This window comes from Garra rufa, chromosome 23 (genome assembly GCF_049309525.1).
Source record: "Garra rufa chromosome 23, GarRuf1.0, whole genome shotgun sequence".
Taxonomy (NCBI): Eukaryota; Metazoa; Chordata; class Actinopteri; order Cypriniformes; family Cyprinidae; genus Garra; species Garra rufa.
Genome location: NC_133383.1, coordinates 31975817 through 31996424, shown reverse-complemented (window position 1 = coordinate 31996424; position 20608 = coordinate 31975817). Strand labels below are relative to the sequence as shown.

The following is a 20608-nucleotide window of genomic DNA, read 5'->3' as shown; positions in this document are numbered from 1 at the left end:
GTACGACACTAGGGGTCGCTCTAGGGAGCCCAAACACCTCTGACATCATTGAGAAAAGGCCAATGAAATTGGCATCATATATTTCAGAGCCGAATGCAGCGTCTCTCTGTGAAAAGCAGCACCATTCACCTCTTCGTTGTTAGATCTACGGCACGGGCAGTGGTCTCTTCTTCCTCATACACAGCTAAGTGTTGTGAGAGTTGCCCTGGGTGTTTCGACAGCGATCTCAAGAAGATTTCCCTCTGAAAAAAGAGCAAATTTCTCTAAAAGAGCTAACAGAGTTGGATTGTGTGTTTTATTATGCTGAAATGGCGGCAGCGCTCGAACAGGCAGCCAAAGAGATCGCGCTCGAGAGGGACCCTCCCAGAAGATCGGTGCGTCTCTGCCCGCTACCAAGCCAAGTTGTTGAGAGATCTGCACGAGTGTGTTCCTGACCCCGAGCTACTGCAGGAGCTGTCCTCAGCCACTGACTACACTCTCCGAGCTACGAAGGAATGGCTTGTTAGTATCTGCACCCCCTTGTGACGCAGTCCGACAGTTGTGGCATTTACTATAGGGACCCCTAGTGTCATATATTTGACACAATGTCGAAGTAAATGACAGAAAGGGAATGTCTTGGTTACGTATGGTATGTTCCCTGATGGAGGGAACAGAGACGTTGTGTCCTTCATGCCACAACTCTGTACTGCCTTTGAGTGAGTTGAGTCACTTTTCAACTCCTCAGAACAGAATGAGTGAGCAAAGGCCTGGATGTCCGGAGTATGGCCATCTACGCACACCCAATTTTACTGGCCTTTTCTCAATGATGTCAGAGGTATTTAGGCTCCCTAGAGTGCCCCCTAGTGTCATACATTTGACACAACATCTCGGTCCCTCCATCAGGGAACGAGGGTTACCATTCGTAACCAAGTCGTTATTACTAGTGCTGTCAAAATTAGCGTGTTATAACGCAGGCGGCTATTTTTTTCCAGTTTAACGGTATTAAAAATATTTAATGCAGTTAACGCAGGGGCTGTTATCCCTGTCAACAATTCCATCTCACAGCAACCTCAGTAACCAGGGCCCGGTTTTTCAAAAGGTTTAATCCGGATAAAATTGATCCGGATTTAGTAATCCTTTTTTTTGCGATCTGTGATCACGTAATCCATCTTACTTTTGAGCCAGTTTTTCAAAGCAACATCGGATTGGATCAATCTGATCCGTATAGGAACTTTTCAGGATCACCAAATCTGGATAACCAGTGCTCAAACAGGATAGGAAATCACTATGTAGAACTATAGATATGTAAAGAGCAACAAGTAGAATAGCCAGTGTGGGGTCAATATAAGTTTATTTTTATTTGAAATGAAAACACACACATTTAAAAAAAAAACAAGAAAACCCCCACCCCATCCTCTTCCAGCAGTCCGCATATCTGAGACCTACAACACAAACACTGTACATTGAGGATATTTATAACAAGTTTCAAATATAGATGTATTGAATTAAAAAAAAAAGACTTAATGTCAAATACTCCACAATAATTTCAGACTTCCTCATCTGATGTGGAGAGACCAGCTTGTCTGAGCGTAGCCTTTAGGAGCCGGATCTCAAGTCTGGCCTTGGTTTGCTTCAGTTTGGTCAGAGTCAGTTGTTCCTGCAACAAGGGAAGCAATAGTTAGACACCATTTCTGATTTGGATTTGTTTTGGATTTCAAAAATCAGTGATTGCCATTCTTTGCATTTTTTTGGTTATTCTGTAATCATTGCATGCATCACTAATAAATATTCTAAAAACAAAATATTTTCGATTGTGATGAATAGAGATATATATATGTATATCAATTAGTGACTATAAAATGTATTGTTTTTGGTCAATTTTGACAGCTGTTTGGGGGATTATTTTATGAGGCCAAACTCTTTCTACTTTGCTGTAGGCCTATACTGAAACGCTGAATACGTTAAAGCCTACCTAATCACTGTAGCCTGACGGATGAACAAATAAAATTAAAACCTTATGAATACATAGGATATCTTGTAAGATACTGCATGATCCAAATATAGTATTATTTGATACATTTTTAAAGTTTTCATTACATTTTGGGCATGAAATCCACACTGAATCCACCCTTCTGATGGGATCAGGTTAATCTAGATTTTCCTAGAAAAAAGTCCTGAAAAACCCAAACTAAAGATTTGATCTGGATCAAAACCAAGATTGGATTACGTGATCTAATCCGATTATGTAATCCGTTTTTTCTTTTGAAAAACCCATTTTCAAAGTTGATTCAATCCGTTATCCAAAAACTGGGCCCAGGATACTCGTGATGTGAGGTGACAATGTGAGGTCACAGCTAGCTATAAGAGCATTCACATTCACAGTGCATTGACTGTGTGCTGACCATGTGTGATATCACATGTTAAACTCTCATTCTGTCTGATTCATTAAGTGTCATTAAAAATGTCTCTAATACTGGTCATTTATATCACAAACGTCATGTAAATGTTTTCTACTTTATTTCAAAAAAGTATTTATTTGAAAACGTTTATTTTGTATTAATTTCAGCCTTGTGTTTGCATGTGAAACAAACATTTCTATTTGATGGACGCATTCAGATTCTGGTGTTGTTTTAGTGACTCCTTCTCTACTTCTTTTCCCCTTCCAAAGACGTGACATGTCCTGAAACACAGAGAGCAATATGTCAATGCTATCAGTTGTTAAGATCCATGCTCTCGACTTTACATTTTCTATAGCAGTGTTCAGATGCACGAACTTACTGTACTGTCAGACATTACAGGAGCTCACCATTTGTTCAGTGTAACAATTCCATGCTAACAAATCCATCTCCATGTGTTTTTTCAGTGTTAAGAAACAGGAAGTAGAATGTCTCCCCTGCCTCCACTTGACCTGCTCAGCATTTTGAATTCACACTGGGCTCATGAATATTACTCCCACAGTAGATGTTACCAGATGTTACTGTGATGTCACTGTGATCATTGCATGATCTCACTTGTTGACGAAGCATGTCTTTTAAAGTGTGGATTGTGGGAAGCTGATTTTCTCTATTTTTGTTGTGTGTCACTTTCGCAGGGCTACCTAAAGCTGCGGTCATCACGCATTTGCAGTCCCTGAAGGCAGCAGGTGGGTTTTGGGCATACAGTGCCACAGGAAATGATGTCATCTACACGCCGCTTCCTCTGTATCACAGCTCGGCCTCACTTGTAGGCATTGGAGGGACCATTGAATTGGGTAATCAAACCTTTTTAATAAGCAGCGATATTGTACTTGTGTGTAATGTTGATGTTTTTCTTGTGGTCACTGATAAGGATGTATTTCATCTAATCCAAATATATACTCAGATTGTGTGAAAGAATATTTATGACTTGCTCTTCAAGGGTTAGCCAAAAATGTACATTGTGTCATCATTTATTCTGTCATAATTTGTTCTACACATGCGTGTATTTCACAAAAGATGATTTGGGAAAATTCAGAGTTTTTGTCCATAAAATGAAAGTCAGTGGCGTCTACTCATTCGAAATTTCCCTTCAAGATTCTTCACTCCATTTTGCATTTATTTACATTTTAAATAGAAAAAAACTGAATAATACTATTACTATTAGTATATAATTACAGTAATAACAGGCATTAGCCTTTAACTGAGTCAAGTTAACACAACAGTTGGGGGAAATCTATTTTTAATGATAATTTCTAACCATTAAAGAGTTGTTAATCGCTGGTGTAATCCAGGATTGTTCAGTCCTGCTCCTAGACAGCCAGCGTCCTGCTGAGTTGAGTTTATGGACTGATGAGACAAAGATTAACCTTTATCTAAGTGATGGGAAAACAAAAGTGTGGAGAGAAAAAAGGGAACTGCAAATGTTTCCAAGCATACAACCTCATGTGTAAATCATGCCGGAGGTGGTGTCATGGTGCGGGCATGAATGGCTGCTTCTGGAACAGGCCCTCTCAATATTAATGATGACTTAATGTATGATGACAGTAGCAGAATGAATTTACTGCCCTTTCACCAAAACCGAACAGAATGAACATGTTAGTGAACTGCAAACTGCAATGGCAATATCCTGCAAAATGTTCATGGCCAAAAACAGCCTTATTAGACCATATCAGACTGAATGTCTGAACTTGTTTGCGTAGAATGGTTTCATGTCTAACTCTCTGCTTTTGTCGTTTAGGTGCCACCTGTGTCCTAAAGAAGAAGTTTTCAGCCTCTCAATTTTGGCCTGACTGCAGGAAACACAACGTGACCATATTTCAGTATATAGGAGAGGTGTGCCGCTATCTGTGCAACCAGCCTGTGGTACGTTAGCCTGCTCTCCTCAATTCAGTGCTTTTGTCAGGTGATTCTGTATGGGAATACATCTGGGTTATTCCTGGGAAGTTGTACACTTTTCAATAGGTAATTATTAAAACATATTTCTAAATATGTTACAAAGTAGTGCTCATTTATTGGTACGGCATTATTTCAGCCCTGTTGAATTAGGAATTGAAACTCGTCTTTTATTTTTTCCCTGAAGACAGAAAGACAGAAATAACATGCAGATGAGTGAATTATGACAGAAAGTTTGTTTTTTGGGTGGACTATCCCTTTAAGATGCCTATGTTTTCTTAGCATGACTAATATGAATGTACTCTATGATGTTTGATGATTCACAATGTTTCGACAAGCCACGGTACCGTTAACTCCACAATATTGTCTTCGTTATGCATTCTGCCTCATTACTTTACCAAACGACCCGGGCCGCAGAAGGATGTGTGCGCTGAAGCTGACTGCAGAGTGTGTCTCTGGTCCCGCAGACTAACTCTGAAACGATGAAAGAATCCGTGGCCTCTGTGAATCTATGAAAATGAACTTTTGGTTTGTGTGGGGTTGTGTGGTGTTTTCATGGCTGACTGACAGACAGCTCTTTTGTTAATGTTTCTCATTCACGGTTCATGTGCGTCAGGACGGCAGCGCGTCCCACAGTCTATCAAAGACGTCTTTGTGCCCTTCCTCTAACGCGGCCCGGACGGTCACACCGAATTCATCACTGTGCTCACGACAGACGCACTAGTGTACAAGCGGAGCAAAACACCAACCCTTAGAAGCACATAAGCACGTAAAACACAAGAACACCCACGTATGAACATACACTGTTTGAAAATGGGACGTTTCGATTAAGTGCAGGAAATGTTGTGTTTGTCAGCCCAGTGATAAGCTTTAACTGACAGACACGAGGCTGCTGTGAATGGAGCGGTTCTGCTGGTCTGACTGGCTCGCATTGTTCATCCACACACACTGTCCTATACTGAGAAACCCATCACACTTACACTGAAGGAGGGCTCGCAGGACATAAGACAACCTTGTAATAACCACCCAGATTAGCCTAGTGTTGTGATAGGACCGAGCACACTCACATTTGAACATTTAAAAATCTTGATTTGAATTATTATAGTAATTACACACTCGACTAAGGCTGCACAAAATTGGAAAAAACTAACATTTTTGCATTATTTTGTTTTTCTGTGACACAAATTAAATTAAGCAGTGTTTTAAAAGTTTAAAGTCTAACAATTGCATTACATTATTCAGTTTCTGTACCTGAATGCTGTGTAAAATAACACTGCATAGTCTTCACTGTATAAATTAAATATAGATTCATCCTTGATAATGCTACAAAAGTTACTTGGTCAAATACAGTGAGATTTTCTCTTTGTGTTTTGCTGTTTGACTCGCATTAATGACATTAACAGGAGCGAATACAGTATAGAACTAATGCACTGAATTGACACACATCAAATCACTTTCTCAACTGTTTACATTCACTTGAGACATAACCAGAATAACAAGAATACTCTCCAAGATGGTTATTGGACAACATTTTTGGTATGCACAAAAGAGAAATGAATTCTGTGTTCAAGAATCTGCATGCATCTTCTTGTACTTTAATGCTTTAAAATAGCTTAAATGCATCTCGAATCTCATACAATCACTATAATATCTCCTATCAAACTCCATGTTGTGGTAATTTACCACTCTCCTAGTCAACTTGGCTTCTTCCTAGAAGAGCTGGATGTGCTGCTATCCTCTTTTCCAGAGGATGGCAGCCCACTTCTAGTCTTTGGGGACTTCAACATTCACCTTGACAAACCCTATGCTGCTGACTTCCATTCACTTTTAGCTTCATTTGATCTAAAATGCATTATCACTACATACACTCATAAGTCTGGCAACCAACTTGATCTCATTTACACGTGAAATTGTATTTCAGACAACATTGCGGTCAAACCCCTACACATCTCTGACCACTTCTTCATTACATTTGACCTACATCTTGCTACTTGTGCACCCCCAACCCCTCTACCTGTTACTTTTAGACGAAACCTCCACTCTCTCTCACCCTCCCATCTTTCTTCCTTAGTATCCTCCTCCCTTCCCTCTCCAACCCACTTCTCATCCCTGGACACTAATGCAGCAACTGACACCTTATGCTCCACTCTTACCTCTTGTCTAGATGATATATGCCCTCTCTCCTCCAGGCCAGCACGAGCTGCTCCGACAACCCCTTGGTTATCCGATGTTCTTCGTGAGCATCGCTCCAAACTTAGGGCAGCCGAGAGAAAATGGCACAAATCTAAGGATCCATCCGACCTGAGTATGTATCAGTCTCTGCTTTCATCTTTCGCTACCCAAGTACATACTGCCAAATCTTCATACTTCCACAACAAGATCAACAATGCTCCGGACACGCGCAACCTTTTCAAAACATTTAATACACTGCTTTGTCCCCCTCCTCCTCCTCTTTGCCACATTTTTTACAGACAAAACTACATCTATCAGTAATAAGTTCTCAGCTCCACACATACAGGAACTAAAATTGACCACACTCACAGCTGGAACTCCCCTCTTCTCCTTATGTCCTTACTCGGAGGCAGAAGTAACCAAACTTTTCCTCTCCGAGCGGCGCGGTGCGACGCGACAAAATACAATAGAACCTATTATGCTGTCTACACTGGATGCGGCGTGGGGCGGCGCGACACGGCAAATCCCTGACAGTAATCTGCTGCCGCGATCTATTTATGACGTGCTCACACAAAGTTTAACGTTAGATGATTTGCAACGGTCGCTTTGTCGCGTCCAGTGTAGACAGACTTTAGCTGTTGCGGTGTAGACACGGTTAGACTTGACAGACTCTGCTTAAAAGACCCGCCCTCCTCACTTGACAGTTAAAGAGACCAATCAAACTAATGATGACATCAAGTATTACCCAATCAAAAGTAGGAAAGGAGGTATCTTCATAAAATGCGTGTGGAATGATTTGCATGAGATGCTGCTTTAAAAAAATGATAAAAAATACGGGACAAAACCCGTACTCAATGTTTAACAAACACTGTCATATTCAAAATAATGACTGAATCTCCACCCGTCAAAACTAGCTTTCTGTTGCTGGGAAGTGGGAACCTTCCTCTGAAAAAGAGCTTGCCGTTGTTGACGCTTCAATTTTTCCCCATCTGTCTTTGCGGGTGCCGCTCTGCTGCCGGTTGCCGGGTGTCAACCAATCGTTGATGGTAAATGATACCTCGTGCCAAACCCAGACCAATCACTGTTCCATTCACACCCCCCTCCCCTTCCATTCTGTTATCTGTGTTGTGTGCCTTGTGTGTGATGAAGGTGCTACTGGCAAATGTAACGCAAGTAACTAGCTTGGGAAAACTGTAATAATATTACCATTTTCAGACGAGTAATGCCTTACACTACTAGTTACTGAAAAAAGTAATATTATTACAGTAACGCGTTACACCCAACACTGCCTGTCTCTCCCCTTCCATTCATAGCAAAAACACTGGAACGAGCTGTTTTCAACCAGCTATCCTTATTCCTCTCACAGAACAATTTATTGGATTCTAACCAATCAGGGTTCAGAAGTGGCCATTCAACTGAGACTGCGCTACTGTCTGTCACTGAAGCCTTGTGGACGGCAAAAGCTGAGTCCAAATCATCAGTACTCATCTTGCTGGACCTACCTGCAGCTTTTGACACTGTGAATCACCAGATCCTCCTGTCCACCCTCTCAATGCTGGGTATTACAGGGACTTCACTTCGCTGGTTCAAATCCTACCTCTCTGGTGTAGGTCCTTAAATCCTATCTCTCTGGTAGGTCTTTCAGAGTGGCCTGGGGAGGCGAGGTATCCAAAACTCATCAACTGGTCACTGGGGTTCCTCAGGGATCAGTTCTTGGACCTCTCCTCTTCTCCATATACACTACATCTCTGGGCCCCATCATACAGGCACATGACTTCTCCTACCATTGCTATGCTGATGACCCACAGCTCTATCTTTCATTCAAACCAGATGATCCATCGGTAGCTGCACGGATCTCAGGTTGCCTGGCGGATATCTCCGTATGGATGAAGGAACACCATCTACAGCTCAATCTAGCAAAGACGGAACTCCTCATCTTTCCTGCCACTCCATCTCTACAGCATGACTTCTCCATCCAGTTAGGTTCATCAACAATTACCCCATCGACCTCAGCCAGAAATCTGGGTGTAATCTTTGACGACCAATTGACTTTTAAAGACCACATAGCTAAGACTGCTCGGTCTTGCAGGTTTGCATTGCACAACATCAGAAAGATGAGGCCCTTCCTAACAGAGCATGCTGCACAACTCCTCGTCCAGGCCCTGGTCATTTCCAGGCTGGACTACGGCAATGCTTTTTTAGCTGGTCTTTCAGCATGTACAATCAGACCTCTACAAATGATTCAGAATGCAGCAGCACGACTGGTCTTCAATGAGCCCAAGAAGGCCCATGTCACACCTCTCTTCATATCTCTCCACTGGCTACCGGTTACAGCACGCATCAAATTCAAGACACTGATGCTGGCCTATAGGACAGTCACCGGCTCATCACCTGCCTACCTCCATTCACTATTACACATCTACACTCCCTCCAGAAGTCTGAGATCCTCTAGTGAAAGATGCCTCATTGTTCCACCACAGAGAGGTATTAAATCACTTTCCAGAACATTCTCGTTCAACGTTCCTGCCTGGTGGAATGATCTTCCCACACCTATCCGGACTGCAGACTCCTTAACAGCTTTCAAGTGCCTGCAGAAAAACCATCTTTTTCGACACTATGTGACTCTATAAAAAAAAAAAAAAAAAAAAATTGTTCTCCTCTCTTTCTTGATCTTCTCCTTCTAGCCTGCACTCTTCTAACAATGCCTGATATATGGTATTTTTGAGCACTTCCTATGTCTATCTGCCTCCATGAATCACTTGTTGTATTCCCAATTTGGATAAAAGCGTCTGCTAAATGAATAAAGGTAAATATAAATGTAAATGTAAATGCTTTAAACCGAGCAGATTTAAAAACACATACAAATGATAAACTTTTGTGACGCCGGAGCACTGGCCCAGTCAGCTAGCTCGATTTATATTAAATGAACCAAGTACTTCTATCTTTCACAAACTACTTGCATGTAAATGTCGCGCTTGACTCCGGTAAAGCATGTATTTATTTAATCAAATTAAAGCCTACGCAATGTAACAATCGCACTAATTGTCGACAATAAGCCGATATTGTGCTATTGATTATATTTCGATATATCATGCAGCCCTACGCTCAGCCTAACATTATAACCACCTTCCTAATATGCTGTTGGTCATCTATGTGTTGCCAAAATTAGGGATGAGCATTTTCCAAAAATATTGCATTAAAATATTTGGGCTTATAAAAAATTAATATTTGAATTTGTTTTTTTTAAAGTAGGTTTAATGAAATTTTAAAAATGAAGTTTTTGTCACGATTTCTGAACAGTCAGGCAGTATACACGACAATGTTCTACAACAAAGTTTCATTATAACTCAAGGTTTTGTTTTGGTTAAAAACAGGGTTAGGGTTAAAAAATAATACAAAATAAAAAAACAAATGCTTTTAAGCTTAAACTGAGCAAATGGAAAAATCAAGCAGACCGTGTTACAGTAGAGAAGGAACATACTCAAGTCGGCCTATATTTATTGTGTTTATATTGTTTTACATGTTAATGCTGAGAAAAACAGTCCCAGAAAGCACACTTACGTCTGCAAGATGTCTGTAAGATGTCAGTTTTACATCCATTCTAAATCATAAACATCTTAACATCTGATAGGAAACGTCCAATAGACATATTGCAGATATATAGATGTGTGCTATCAGCTTTGCGTTCCTTAAATCACTCTCCTTCGTGGAAACTTTAAGGAAGCATATATGTCTCAAGATCAGTTGGTTAACAGATAAGCTCTTTTCTTGGCTCACAGCTGCACTTAACGTTACCTGCAGTCACGATTGCAGTGATGGACAGCTAGTTATTCTTCAGTCGACTGCTGTTTGGATTTCATGTGATTTCTCATTGTGCTGGTGATATTATAATTAACCAGTCTCACTAACTCATTTGAACAAAAGTACTTAGCCTGCATTTTGTAAGAACATTTAGTAAGATAATTTTGATCAAACCCTGATAGCACACGTACATCTCAGAGACATCTATTTGACATCTGCAAGACGTAGTTTGCTCATCTGCAATACGTCCATTAGACGTTTCCTATCAGATGTCAAATAGACGTCTATTAGATGTCTTAAAGATGTTTATGGTTTAGAATAGATGTAAAACTGACATCTTACAGATGTCTTCCAGATGCTCTCCAGATCAACAGATCTTTAACAGACATCTTGCAGACGTACGTATTTGTATCTGGGAAGTAATTCCAAATCGACAAGAAGCTAATGCATTATAAAAAATCTTTTGTACTCTTTTGTACAGCCATTTTATAGTTTAATATGTTACCATAGACATTTCTCTACCCCACTCATGTTCATTTTATTTGCGCATGTCTTGGAAAGTCTTAAATTTGAGTTTGAAAGTCCTGCAGATACTCTGTATTGTGAAAAGCTTCATTGTGTGTGTGTGTGTGTGTGTGTGTGTGTGTGTGTGTGTATCAGACAGGGAATGAGAAGGATCACAGGGTGCTCATGGGTGTTGGGAATGGCCTCCGGCAGGACGTATGGAGAGAGTTCCTTCGGCGCTTCGGGGAGATCCGCATGTGTGAGATCTACGGCTCCACCGAAGGAAACCTGTGCTTCATGAACCACATTGGCAGGATCGGAGCCGTCGGACGCTCCAATTTCTTTTACAAGGTTTGTTCAACTCAATGACATTACAGTCTGGGGTTAGGACAGGTTATCAACTTTAAAGTTTAGCAAGTAAGTATTTGATATAGAATATAGGGGCGTGTCTCAGTGCCAAATATGTGACAAACATAAATTGCAACCAAACAAACATGATTGCGACAGAATTCATTACTTGCATGTCTTTGCTTTGATGTCAGAGGCAGAAGGTCAATGACTGTGAGAACCAGAGCAGAACTATCAGCTGTCTTGTGTATTTAAGGTGTTCTTGTTTAATTCATTATCTTGAATTGAGTCCCAGTGCTGTTGAATTGTTAAACTAGATAAACAGTTCAAATGAAATCATACGTAGTAGATAGTCTTAATTGTTTAAAAAAAAAAGACCATGTGTACTCTAAAGGTAATGCTAGTAAGAGATGTTCCCCATCTGTGAGGCTCTATATAATAAGACTCTCTTGGCATATTGTCAGCTTGTTTCTCAATCGTAAGTCTGAGTGTTTCGCATAATACATGATCAGTGTGAGCGGACAGATACTAAGAAGAGCATTGACATGTAATCCTCACTGCGCTATTCTTGGATGCTTCAGATTACAAAACCTGCTAAAATATATGGATCACAGCAGCCAAGTGAGCACATGCAAAATACAAAATATAATTTTCTAAATAATATGCCTGTAGGGCATTAGTGTGTCACAAAACGTGATGAGAAGCAGCTGTAAGCTCCAGTCAGTTTCTTGCTGAGTAGCCATAGATGAAGATCTCTTGTAGATAACCAGACCATTGGGCCTGGTTTGTAATCAGAGTGTGGCCATCTTCAGCGATCAGCTAGTAGTTTTTGTCTTCTAATAGCTCGTTGTAGTCTAACGTGGGCACTGTTCTCACATCCTGGACGGGGTTAATCCTGTGGAAGAATGAGTCCAAACATTCTGTGTATATCCAGGCCAGGAAGGAGGATACTCAAGCAGTGTTATTCTTGACTACAGTAAGAGTGAAGAAAACATCCAATGTTCAGATCCAGTCCTTCACCTTGACCATTGGCCTGAGGGTGATAACCTGAGGTTAGAGTCGCATTGATATTGATATCGTTGCAGAAAGTTCGCCAAACTCTGTAAGTGAATTGTTGGCCCCAATGACAGACTTTGTGGTCACGAGTTCCATAGACAGGGTTAAACAGGACCTCTGCAGTCTGCATGGCAGTGGGAGACCTTTTAGAGGAATCAAACACATGACTTATAGAATCTGTCAGTGGTGATTGTAATGGTAGTAAAATGGTAGAACAGTGATGAAATCAATTGCATTACGGGACAATGGTGATTGAGGAATGGGCAAAGGTTCGAGTAGATTTAGGGGAGTTTCCTTGGCTTTCTAAACTAACCACAGATTTGACATGCATTGATGAACATGTTCAAAATGTTTGGATCAGTAAGATTTTAATGTTTTATAAATAAGATTCATTTGCTTATCAAATGTATTTGGTCAAAAACATGAATTATTATTGAAATATAAAATAACAGGGTTCTATTATACAGTAATATACTTTCAAATATAATTTATTACTGTGATGCAAAGCTACATTTTTCTTAGCCATTACTCCAATCTTTATTGTTCAGAAACCATCCTGATACTCTGATTTATATGCTGTGCATCTGCTTTGGTTACAAGGTAACTTTAAAAAAAAAAACAGTTAAATGAACAAATAAAACAATTAGTTGATGCCATCAATTTACATTCACCAGGATCTTAATACTCACATTTAAATGTCTTACAGGGATAATTGTTAACAATACATTCTATTATTAAACACCCAAAATATTTACAATTGATAATATTTTTATCTTTAACCCTTACAGCAGTTACAATTGCTGGATATGGTTTGTCTGATGTCTCGAGAATCAGTGAAGGTTTACTGAGGCTTCAGAGTCAACTAATGCTGTAACACATTGAATTGGATTAGTACTGAGCAGGATGACAGCAAAGACAAAAGTTCCAGCAGTTGAACTGTTAGGGCAAAAATGTCAGCAATGTCCAGTTTGGCCGCAGTGAAAGCATAGCCGAAGCTCCTGTGAAAACACTCTTGCGTGACCGATCACGCATTGTCACAAGAATCCCTTACATTGTTGGTCAGATCTGGGAGAGTGACAGTCAATAAATACTGATATTAACAAAGATGGTCATTTTCAGCTTGCAGAGTCATCATTTGATCAGTAAATCATTCTGATGAGCAGTGCTTGCTTGAAATTCAGAAACGTCCACTGGATTCAGGCCAGGTAAAGCATTCTGTAACACATTAGAGAGGAATCAGAATGACTGTTTATTTATAGTTTTATTGTCTTAAATTGTGTCCTGGAAATGGTGTCATAAGCAAATCAACCTTAAGTAAAGAATTTAAATTGTAAGTGGGCTGTGTTCTTTTTAGATATAAGAGTGTTTTTATATATGTTTTTGTTTTTTCTCAAAACACAATTATCTTTTTTTTCCTTTCTGCACATCAACACACACACTATGAAATGATAAAAAAACTATATTTTTGTCTAGTTCTCCTCAACATCACTGCATAGCCAATAACAAACACTTGCACAACCAATAACTCTGAGAATTTTAGAAATGAGTAATTGTACCTCATTGATAATGTTTTTAAAACAGAATAAAAACTACAGACATGAGTTGGTGAAAACGGCATTGTCATTCATTCCACACAATTTTTGCTATTATAGCTATTATTAGCATATAATTAAAAATAGATAACAGTCTCACAGGTATTTTCTCATGAGATGAAAGATAAATTACTCAGTAAGGCAAATAAACTGGCAATACACTCTAACATAAAATACTGAAAACAGTGTCAGTGACTCATGTTTAGGGTTGCTGACGTCATTGCACGAGATCTGGTCAAAAATATTAGTGATATCCCTAGTGAAAAATAAATAGCATAAAATAAATGTATATGAAATACATTTATATTAAGTATACTACAAATACATTTACATATTATGTACACAAACGTTTTGTTAGTTAAGTGTGTGTGTGTGTGTGTGTGTGTGTGTGTGTGTGTGTGTGTGTGTGTGTGTGTGTGTGTGTGTGTGTGTGTGTGTGTGTGTGTGTGTGTGTGTGTGTGTGTGTGTGTGTGTGTGTGTGTGTGTGTGTGTGTGTGTGTGTGTGTAAATGAATTTCAATCAATTGTAAATAGGGCGCTAGTGCACAATGATCATAATCCTCACCTATGAATTACAGCTACGCAAAATGCATGTCCAGGAAGGCAATGGAATATTCTGTTCTACTTTTTCAGGTTTGGCTCCAGAATATTGCATTAATGCAAAAAAGACTAACAATAAATATTCGATAACGTGTGTCCACCAAAGAGTATTTAGCCAACTGAAAAAATGTCAGGCGTTCTTCTGAAAACGACTGGTGGTGATTAAAAACACTTTGGTGGCACAGCGTTTTTCCAGATTTGGAATATCCACTTGTTGTAATTACTATGGCAGTGCATTAAAATTCAGTTTGCCAATAGAACACAGAATGTTTTACACATAGTAGGGAGCAGGTGTACATTTCTTTCGTACCAACTAACATTTTGAAAATACAAACATTTCCATTCATTTCAAAAGTTTACATCAGAATGGCTTTACAAATGGTTTACATGAATGAGGCCCAATGTGTGTATGATAAACGAATGCAACTATTAACTTAATTCACATGTGATGTGATGTGATGCCAGACTGTAGCCCAAGACTGGTGGCCCACTGAAGCTAAACAGGGTTGAGTCTGATCAGTTTCTAGATGGGAGAAGGTGGTGTCATTGAGACCAGTAGGGGCTGCTCCACCGGCCCTCATCAATCCTCATCCACTGAAGCGGTTCTGTCAGTCCGGTGGTGCTCTGTGGCTGCTGTCATGTCATGTTGCCTGAGGAGAGACACCCATATGATTGTAAAGTGCCTAGGGTGAACAGTACCACATGGTAAATGCCTCATTCATTCATGCTTACAGACATCTCTCTCCAGCTGTGACGAAGCCGTAGGTGTGACATACGGACAGTGTAAGAGCCAAGTGCAAGAAGTTTATTAGTGTTCAGAAAACAAATCTAAATCACTAGGCTGTATCATTGAACGTGAGATAGACAGGTTTCAGTAGTGATTGGCTCCTTTGAAGCACTGCTTCATGAAGCTTCTAGACTTTGCCGCTGAGGGACTATCTCTGTAAACCTGTGAATCTTGCGAGTTCATTGATATCGACCCCCAGTGGCGAACCATTGAACCAGCGTCTATGGTTTTTAGCTGATCTCGGATCAGTTTCATCAATTTGTCGACATTGTAAATGAGACATTTGTGTAATTAAGAGGATTAGATTTAATAGTCTCCTACTGGCCTCTACATACAAGCTCTCCATAAAACAAACAAAACGAGCCCTACAAATTACACATATTATACAGACACTTCATATTTAAGGGTATTGTATTATTTTTATTGTATTTAATGTACTATACTTTCGATACAACATTTGCAGTGGTTTTTAAAAGCTGTTTTTAATGCATGTTTTAGCCTGAGTTTTTGTTGCGTTTACACGCTTTTGACCAGCAGGCGTCACTAGTGTGTGGTGTTTCGAGCGCTTTGAAACAGTGAATCATTTTGTGAGGCAACTGGTACAACTGATTTGAAGCTTCGAAAAGGTTAGTTTCTCCAATCACTAGAAGTCAGTTCGACCAGGCAAACAAAGCAGAAACGGTAATGTGAAAAGCAGCAGTCAAACAAGATGTCAGCAAACGGTGACGAATGGCACAGTGGTCATAACAATAGGACAACACAATGAAAAATAAATGCTCAGTAAGGCAGTGAGAACTGGCAATACTTCTAGTGAGCATATTTTAAATAGGGTACCAAACAGGAAGTAATCAACGAAGAGACAGACAGTCAGTATTTGGGAGAGGGCTCCCTCTGGTGGCCGGATGGATGGCTACAGCCTCATCCATTACACCAGCACTCTCCAAGCTGATGTGCTAGCTGATCAGTGCTTCTTCTTTTTGTGAAATTTAATGGGAAAATTCATGTAATTTGATGGTTTAAGACATTTTTTCAGAAGCTGCCAAATACATTTTAAACATAGTGATTTTATTTGCTATAGTAAGGGTAGTCAGGGTAGACTGAAAAGTTGCTAAATCTAGCAAGAGCATATCTAGGTTGGCAACACTGCCAAAAACAGGAAACAGGAACTGTGGGTATGGGATGTTGTTTATGTTTATGTATTATATGTTTAACAATTCTTTAATTCTGAAAAAAAAAAAAAACCTATAAAAAGATTATGGAACAGAATTGTCACACTGTAGTGCTGGCAGACGAGACAGGAGACGATATTCCAATAACAAATACTTTTAATATAATTCTTCAGGAGGTATAACGGGAAACATCCACGCACATAAATCAATAACATTAAATGACCGACAAAGACTTCAACTCAAAGACAGACTTATAAAGGGAACTAATTATTAAACTCAGGTGACTGGGATACAACAATAACGAGGGCTAAACCAAATGATAACAAACTGACAGGGGGAGACAAAGGGAGAAACCAAATCAGAAACAGTGCAAAACCAAGGCAGACAAGGATACATGTAACAAGAATAAAGATGTCTTCTTTTTTTTTTTTTTTTACAAGTGTATTTTTAGCAAATTCAAAATATTTCTTTCAAATGTATTTATTTTCAAATTGCTGGAAAACAGGGGTTCTCAAGACTAGTCCACTTTTCTGCTCCAGCCCTATTCAAACATGTCTGAACACACTAATCAAGGATTCATCTTCAGGATTACTAGAAAGTTAGTAGCAGGCAAGTTTGATTAACGTTACAGAAAAGTGGACCTCGAGGACTAGGGCTGAGAACATCTTCTGTAGAAAGTATTGTGTAAAATAAATATTATTTATCAGTTATTTACTAGCTTTCAAATTCATTTGTGTGTTATCATAATTAAAAATGCTACAAAAGCTTGTATGAGCTGACCAGTACTTATAACCAATGAATAAATGGATTGTTGTTTCTGAGGATATGAGATTGAGTTTAGTCATGATTTTGACATGAATTAGATTTTCATGTATAGTTCATGCTGAAGGAGTGTTGATATCATCCATCTGCTATTCTCCACAGGATGGTGCTGGTATCTGCTGTCTGAAATACTGAGCCATTTGTTTGTTTTTGCAGCTGATTTTTAAGTATGATCTGGTGAAGTATGACCTGGTCAGAGATGAGCCTGTGAGAGACCACAATGGATTCTGCCAGCATGTTCAGAACGGTGAGAACATCTGAAACGATCTAAGATTGTGTCAGCCAGTATAGTTTACTGACAAAACTTCTTAGCTCCTGAAGGATTTCATGTGAGTGTACGCACCAAAACCTGACCAAATAAATTAAAGGTGTCCTTGTTGTGTATTGGGCTTGAGGGATCAGAGCTTAAACAGAGGACACTGTTTTCAGAATCAGAATCAGAATGAGCTTTATTGCCAGGTATGTTTACACATACTAGGAATTTGTTTTAGTGACAGAAGCTCCACAGTGCAACAGAATGACAGTGACAAGACGATACATATTATAAAAAGAACAATATACAAATATACAAGACAGACAATGTGCAAAAGTAGTTAAGTATGTGCGTTAAATAACTGAAAAATGAATAAAGAGTGTAAAGTGTTATATGCTCTTTATTCATTTTTCCGTTATTTATTTAACGCACATACTTACTTCCATTCAAATGTCTTTTTTTTTTATATTTTTGCACATTGTCTGTCCTGTATATTTGTATATTGTTTTGACAAACCAAGCATCTTTCTGTTGGTCAGTGAGGCAAATACAAATGACCAACTGAACCTGATTTGAAATCTGTGTGGGAAAATATTTTTCCTTATGTGAAATTCCCAATCATGTTGATTCCTATTGAAATGTCTGGATGTCTCCCATGAATATTTGCAGAACAATGATAAATGTGGCCACACTTTAACTCAGGGTGTCCGATCTGTTTTCTCGAGGGCCACCTTCCAGCAGAGTTTATCTTCAGCCCAGGTTAAGCACACTTCAAGTGGCTAATCAAGAGGTGTATTTGACTTCATGCAGTGCTGCGCAGACCGATTGCAGCGCAGTGTATGTCGGTTAGAAATGTCAGACTTCAGACAGCGCCAAATGTCAAATCACTTTTGGCAGTAGCAAGTTCTGTACAGCAGCAGCAGCGTAGCAGATATATTCTGCCAAGAACAAATACATTAATAATGTCTTATTCATCAAGCTAAACTATTCCCAGAGTTATCATGATAGAAATAGTATATGTTTATGTTGATCTTTATTCTTGTACAGATTGCACTGTATTAAACATTACAAGTGTTATTGTTTGGCTCGATAGCGCCACCTGTACACGTTCAGCGGAGTGCGCTTTGAGCTACGCTTGACGTACATCCACACATGTAACACACCAGTACCTACAAAAAAGGCTCATGGAGCAAAATCCGAAACCCAACAGGAATCAGTTATTTTTCATTTTCTCAGCAAAATTTAGTCATTTTTGCCATTTTCAGGCCTCGTACTTCAACTCCTCCTCCTAGAGATTTATTCAGATCATCAGCAAAATTGGTCAGTCCAATCTTAAGGCCCATGTGACATTAAATTGCGAAAATCTAGAGTTTTCGTGGGAGGGCGTGTCCGTGGCGGCCTGACAAATTTCAATTTTTCACCACCAAACAGGAAGTTAGCGCCACCTGCTGTTAACAGGAAGTGACATGACTCCTAGAGATTTAATGATATCAACAATATATTTGGACAATCTAATCTAAAGACCTTTGGGTTACTTTTAATTTTTGTTGAGTTTTCTCGTCTGATTAACCTGTCAGTATTTTTAACAGTGTTGACCGGCTGACTGTACATGATCACATAATCATTGAAATGGTTCTTAATTTGAAAGCAAATGCTCACGAGGCGTTTGTGTTGATGATCAGGTGAGACGGGGCTGCTGCTGTCTAAGATCTCCAGTCAGAGTCCGTTCTTCGGTTACGCGGGCAGCAAACAGCTGACGGAGAAGAAGACTCTGAGAGATGTGTTTGTCAAAGGAGACGCTTACTTCAACACTGGAGACATGATGGCTGAGGATGAGGACGGCTTCATCTGCTTCAGAGACCGAGTGGGAGACACTTTCAGGTAGAGAGCAGCACACAGGACTATCATCAAGATGAACAGAGATGGAGCGAGTGTCATATGAGCATACTCTCTTTCATAAAGATGAACTGTAATTCTGCACACTGCTGCTGTTGTTTCAGATGGAAGGGTGAAAATGTGGCGACCACTGAAGTGACAGAGATCCTGGGACTAGTAGATTTTATTCAGGAAGCCAATGTGTATGGAGTCCAGGTGCCAGGTACTGTTTAAATCACATGAGCACTGAAACACTAAACATTTACTCGGTTTTACATCTCGCATTACATTTTGAATGTACTTGACTACAGGAACTCTTGTTGAAATTATGCTTTGTATGATTGCAGAGAAGTCAATATATAAAATTTGACTCAAAAAAAAAATATATATATATAATCACCCAGCCGCACTAAAAAAAATATTGGTCATGTTGTGTAATTCTTAACTTTAACATCTGTTAGATTGCTTGTATATTTTACAAACATGATTGGATAATTAATATCCCAAGTAATTGATTGTTAGGCATGTACAGATCATTGTGTTAAATTCACTGAACACTGTTCAATATTTGACTTTATATTAGGGATGGGCATAGATAAATTTTTTTAATCTAGATTAAATCTTGGAATTAATCTAGATTAAAATGGCTAATTTGAATTCTGCTGAAGGCATTCAGAATATGTGTGCTACCCAAATAATGACTAAAAGTAAGTCTTCTAGAACGGGCCAGGTGGCGCATTAGATCAGGCGCTCATCTCCTGTTTCCAAAATGCATCACAAACTGCTTGACAATTGCATTTACAACATAATTACCTATACAACTTTTGTAACCAAGTACTTCTGCGCAAAAGGCTGCACGACGTGCGCGTTGCCGTTAAATACACAGACGCGCACGGGAAAGAATAGCCTATCTGCGTGCATAGTCTTCCATTAAACTGCGTTGCTTTTAGAAGCGTCAATTCAGTTGTTGCATAGTTTAATGTCTTTATTGCGGGATTATCAAAGTAAATTATGACTCAAACTTGAGATTTTACTGGGGCACAGCAGATTTTCACTGGGGCACGTGCCCCAGTAAAAAGGGTCTAGCAACGCACGCACCTGCCCTGAAGCGGCTTCATAACTGAATCCATGTCTGCACGTCTCATTTGATGTGGTAATTTCACAGAAGTTGAAGACTCGTTCTCGCCCCCTACAGTGCAATTTGACTAGGTATACGTCATCCGTGCTAAAATATCAAGGTGAAAGAAATATATATATATATATATATATATATTAGTGGTGGGCCGTTATCGGCGTTAACGTG

The 20608-nt window shown here is 39.4% G+C and overlaps 1 protein-coding gene across 1 annotated transcript in view; it reads left to right on the top strand.

Annotated features, from left to right (window-relative positions):
- The window catches only part of slc27a6 (solute carrier family 27 member 6), a 36265-nt gene that overhangs the window by 10856 nt on the left and 4801 nt on the right, over positions 1-20608 (top strand). The window contains exons 3-8 of the mRNA XM_073829021.1: positions 3071-3229; positions 4174-4298; positions 10962-11156; positions 17335-17425; positions 19113-19311; positions 19431-19528. Coding sequence (XP_073685122.1) covers positions 3071-3229; positions 4174-4298; positions 10962-11156; positions 17335-17425; positions 19113-19311; positions 19431-19528 — 867 coding nt within the window. The remainder of the gene's footprint in view (positions 1-3070; positions 3230-4173; positions 4299-10961; positions 11157-17334; positions 17426-19112; positions 19312-19430; positions 19529-20608) is intronic.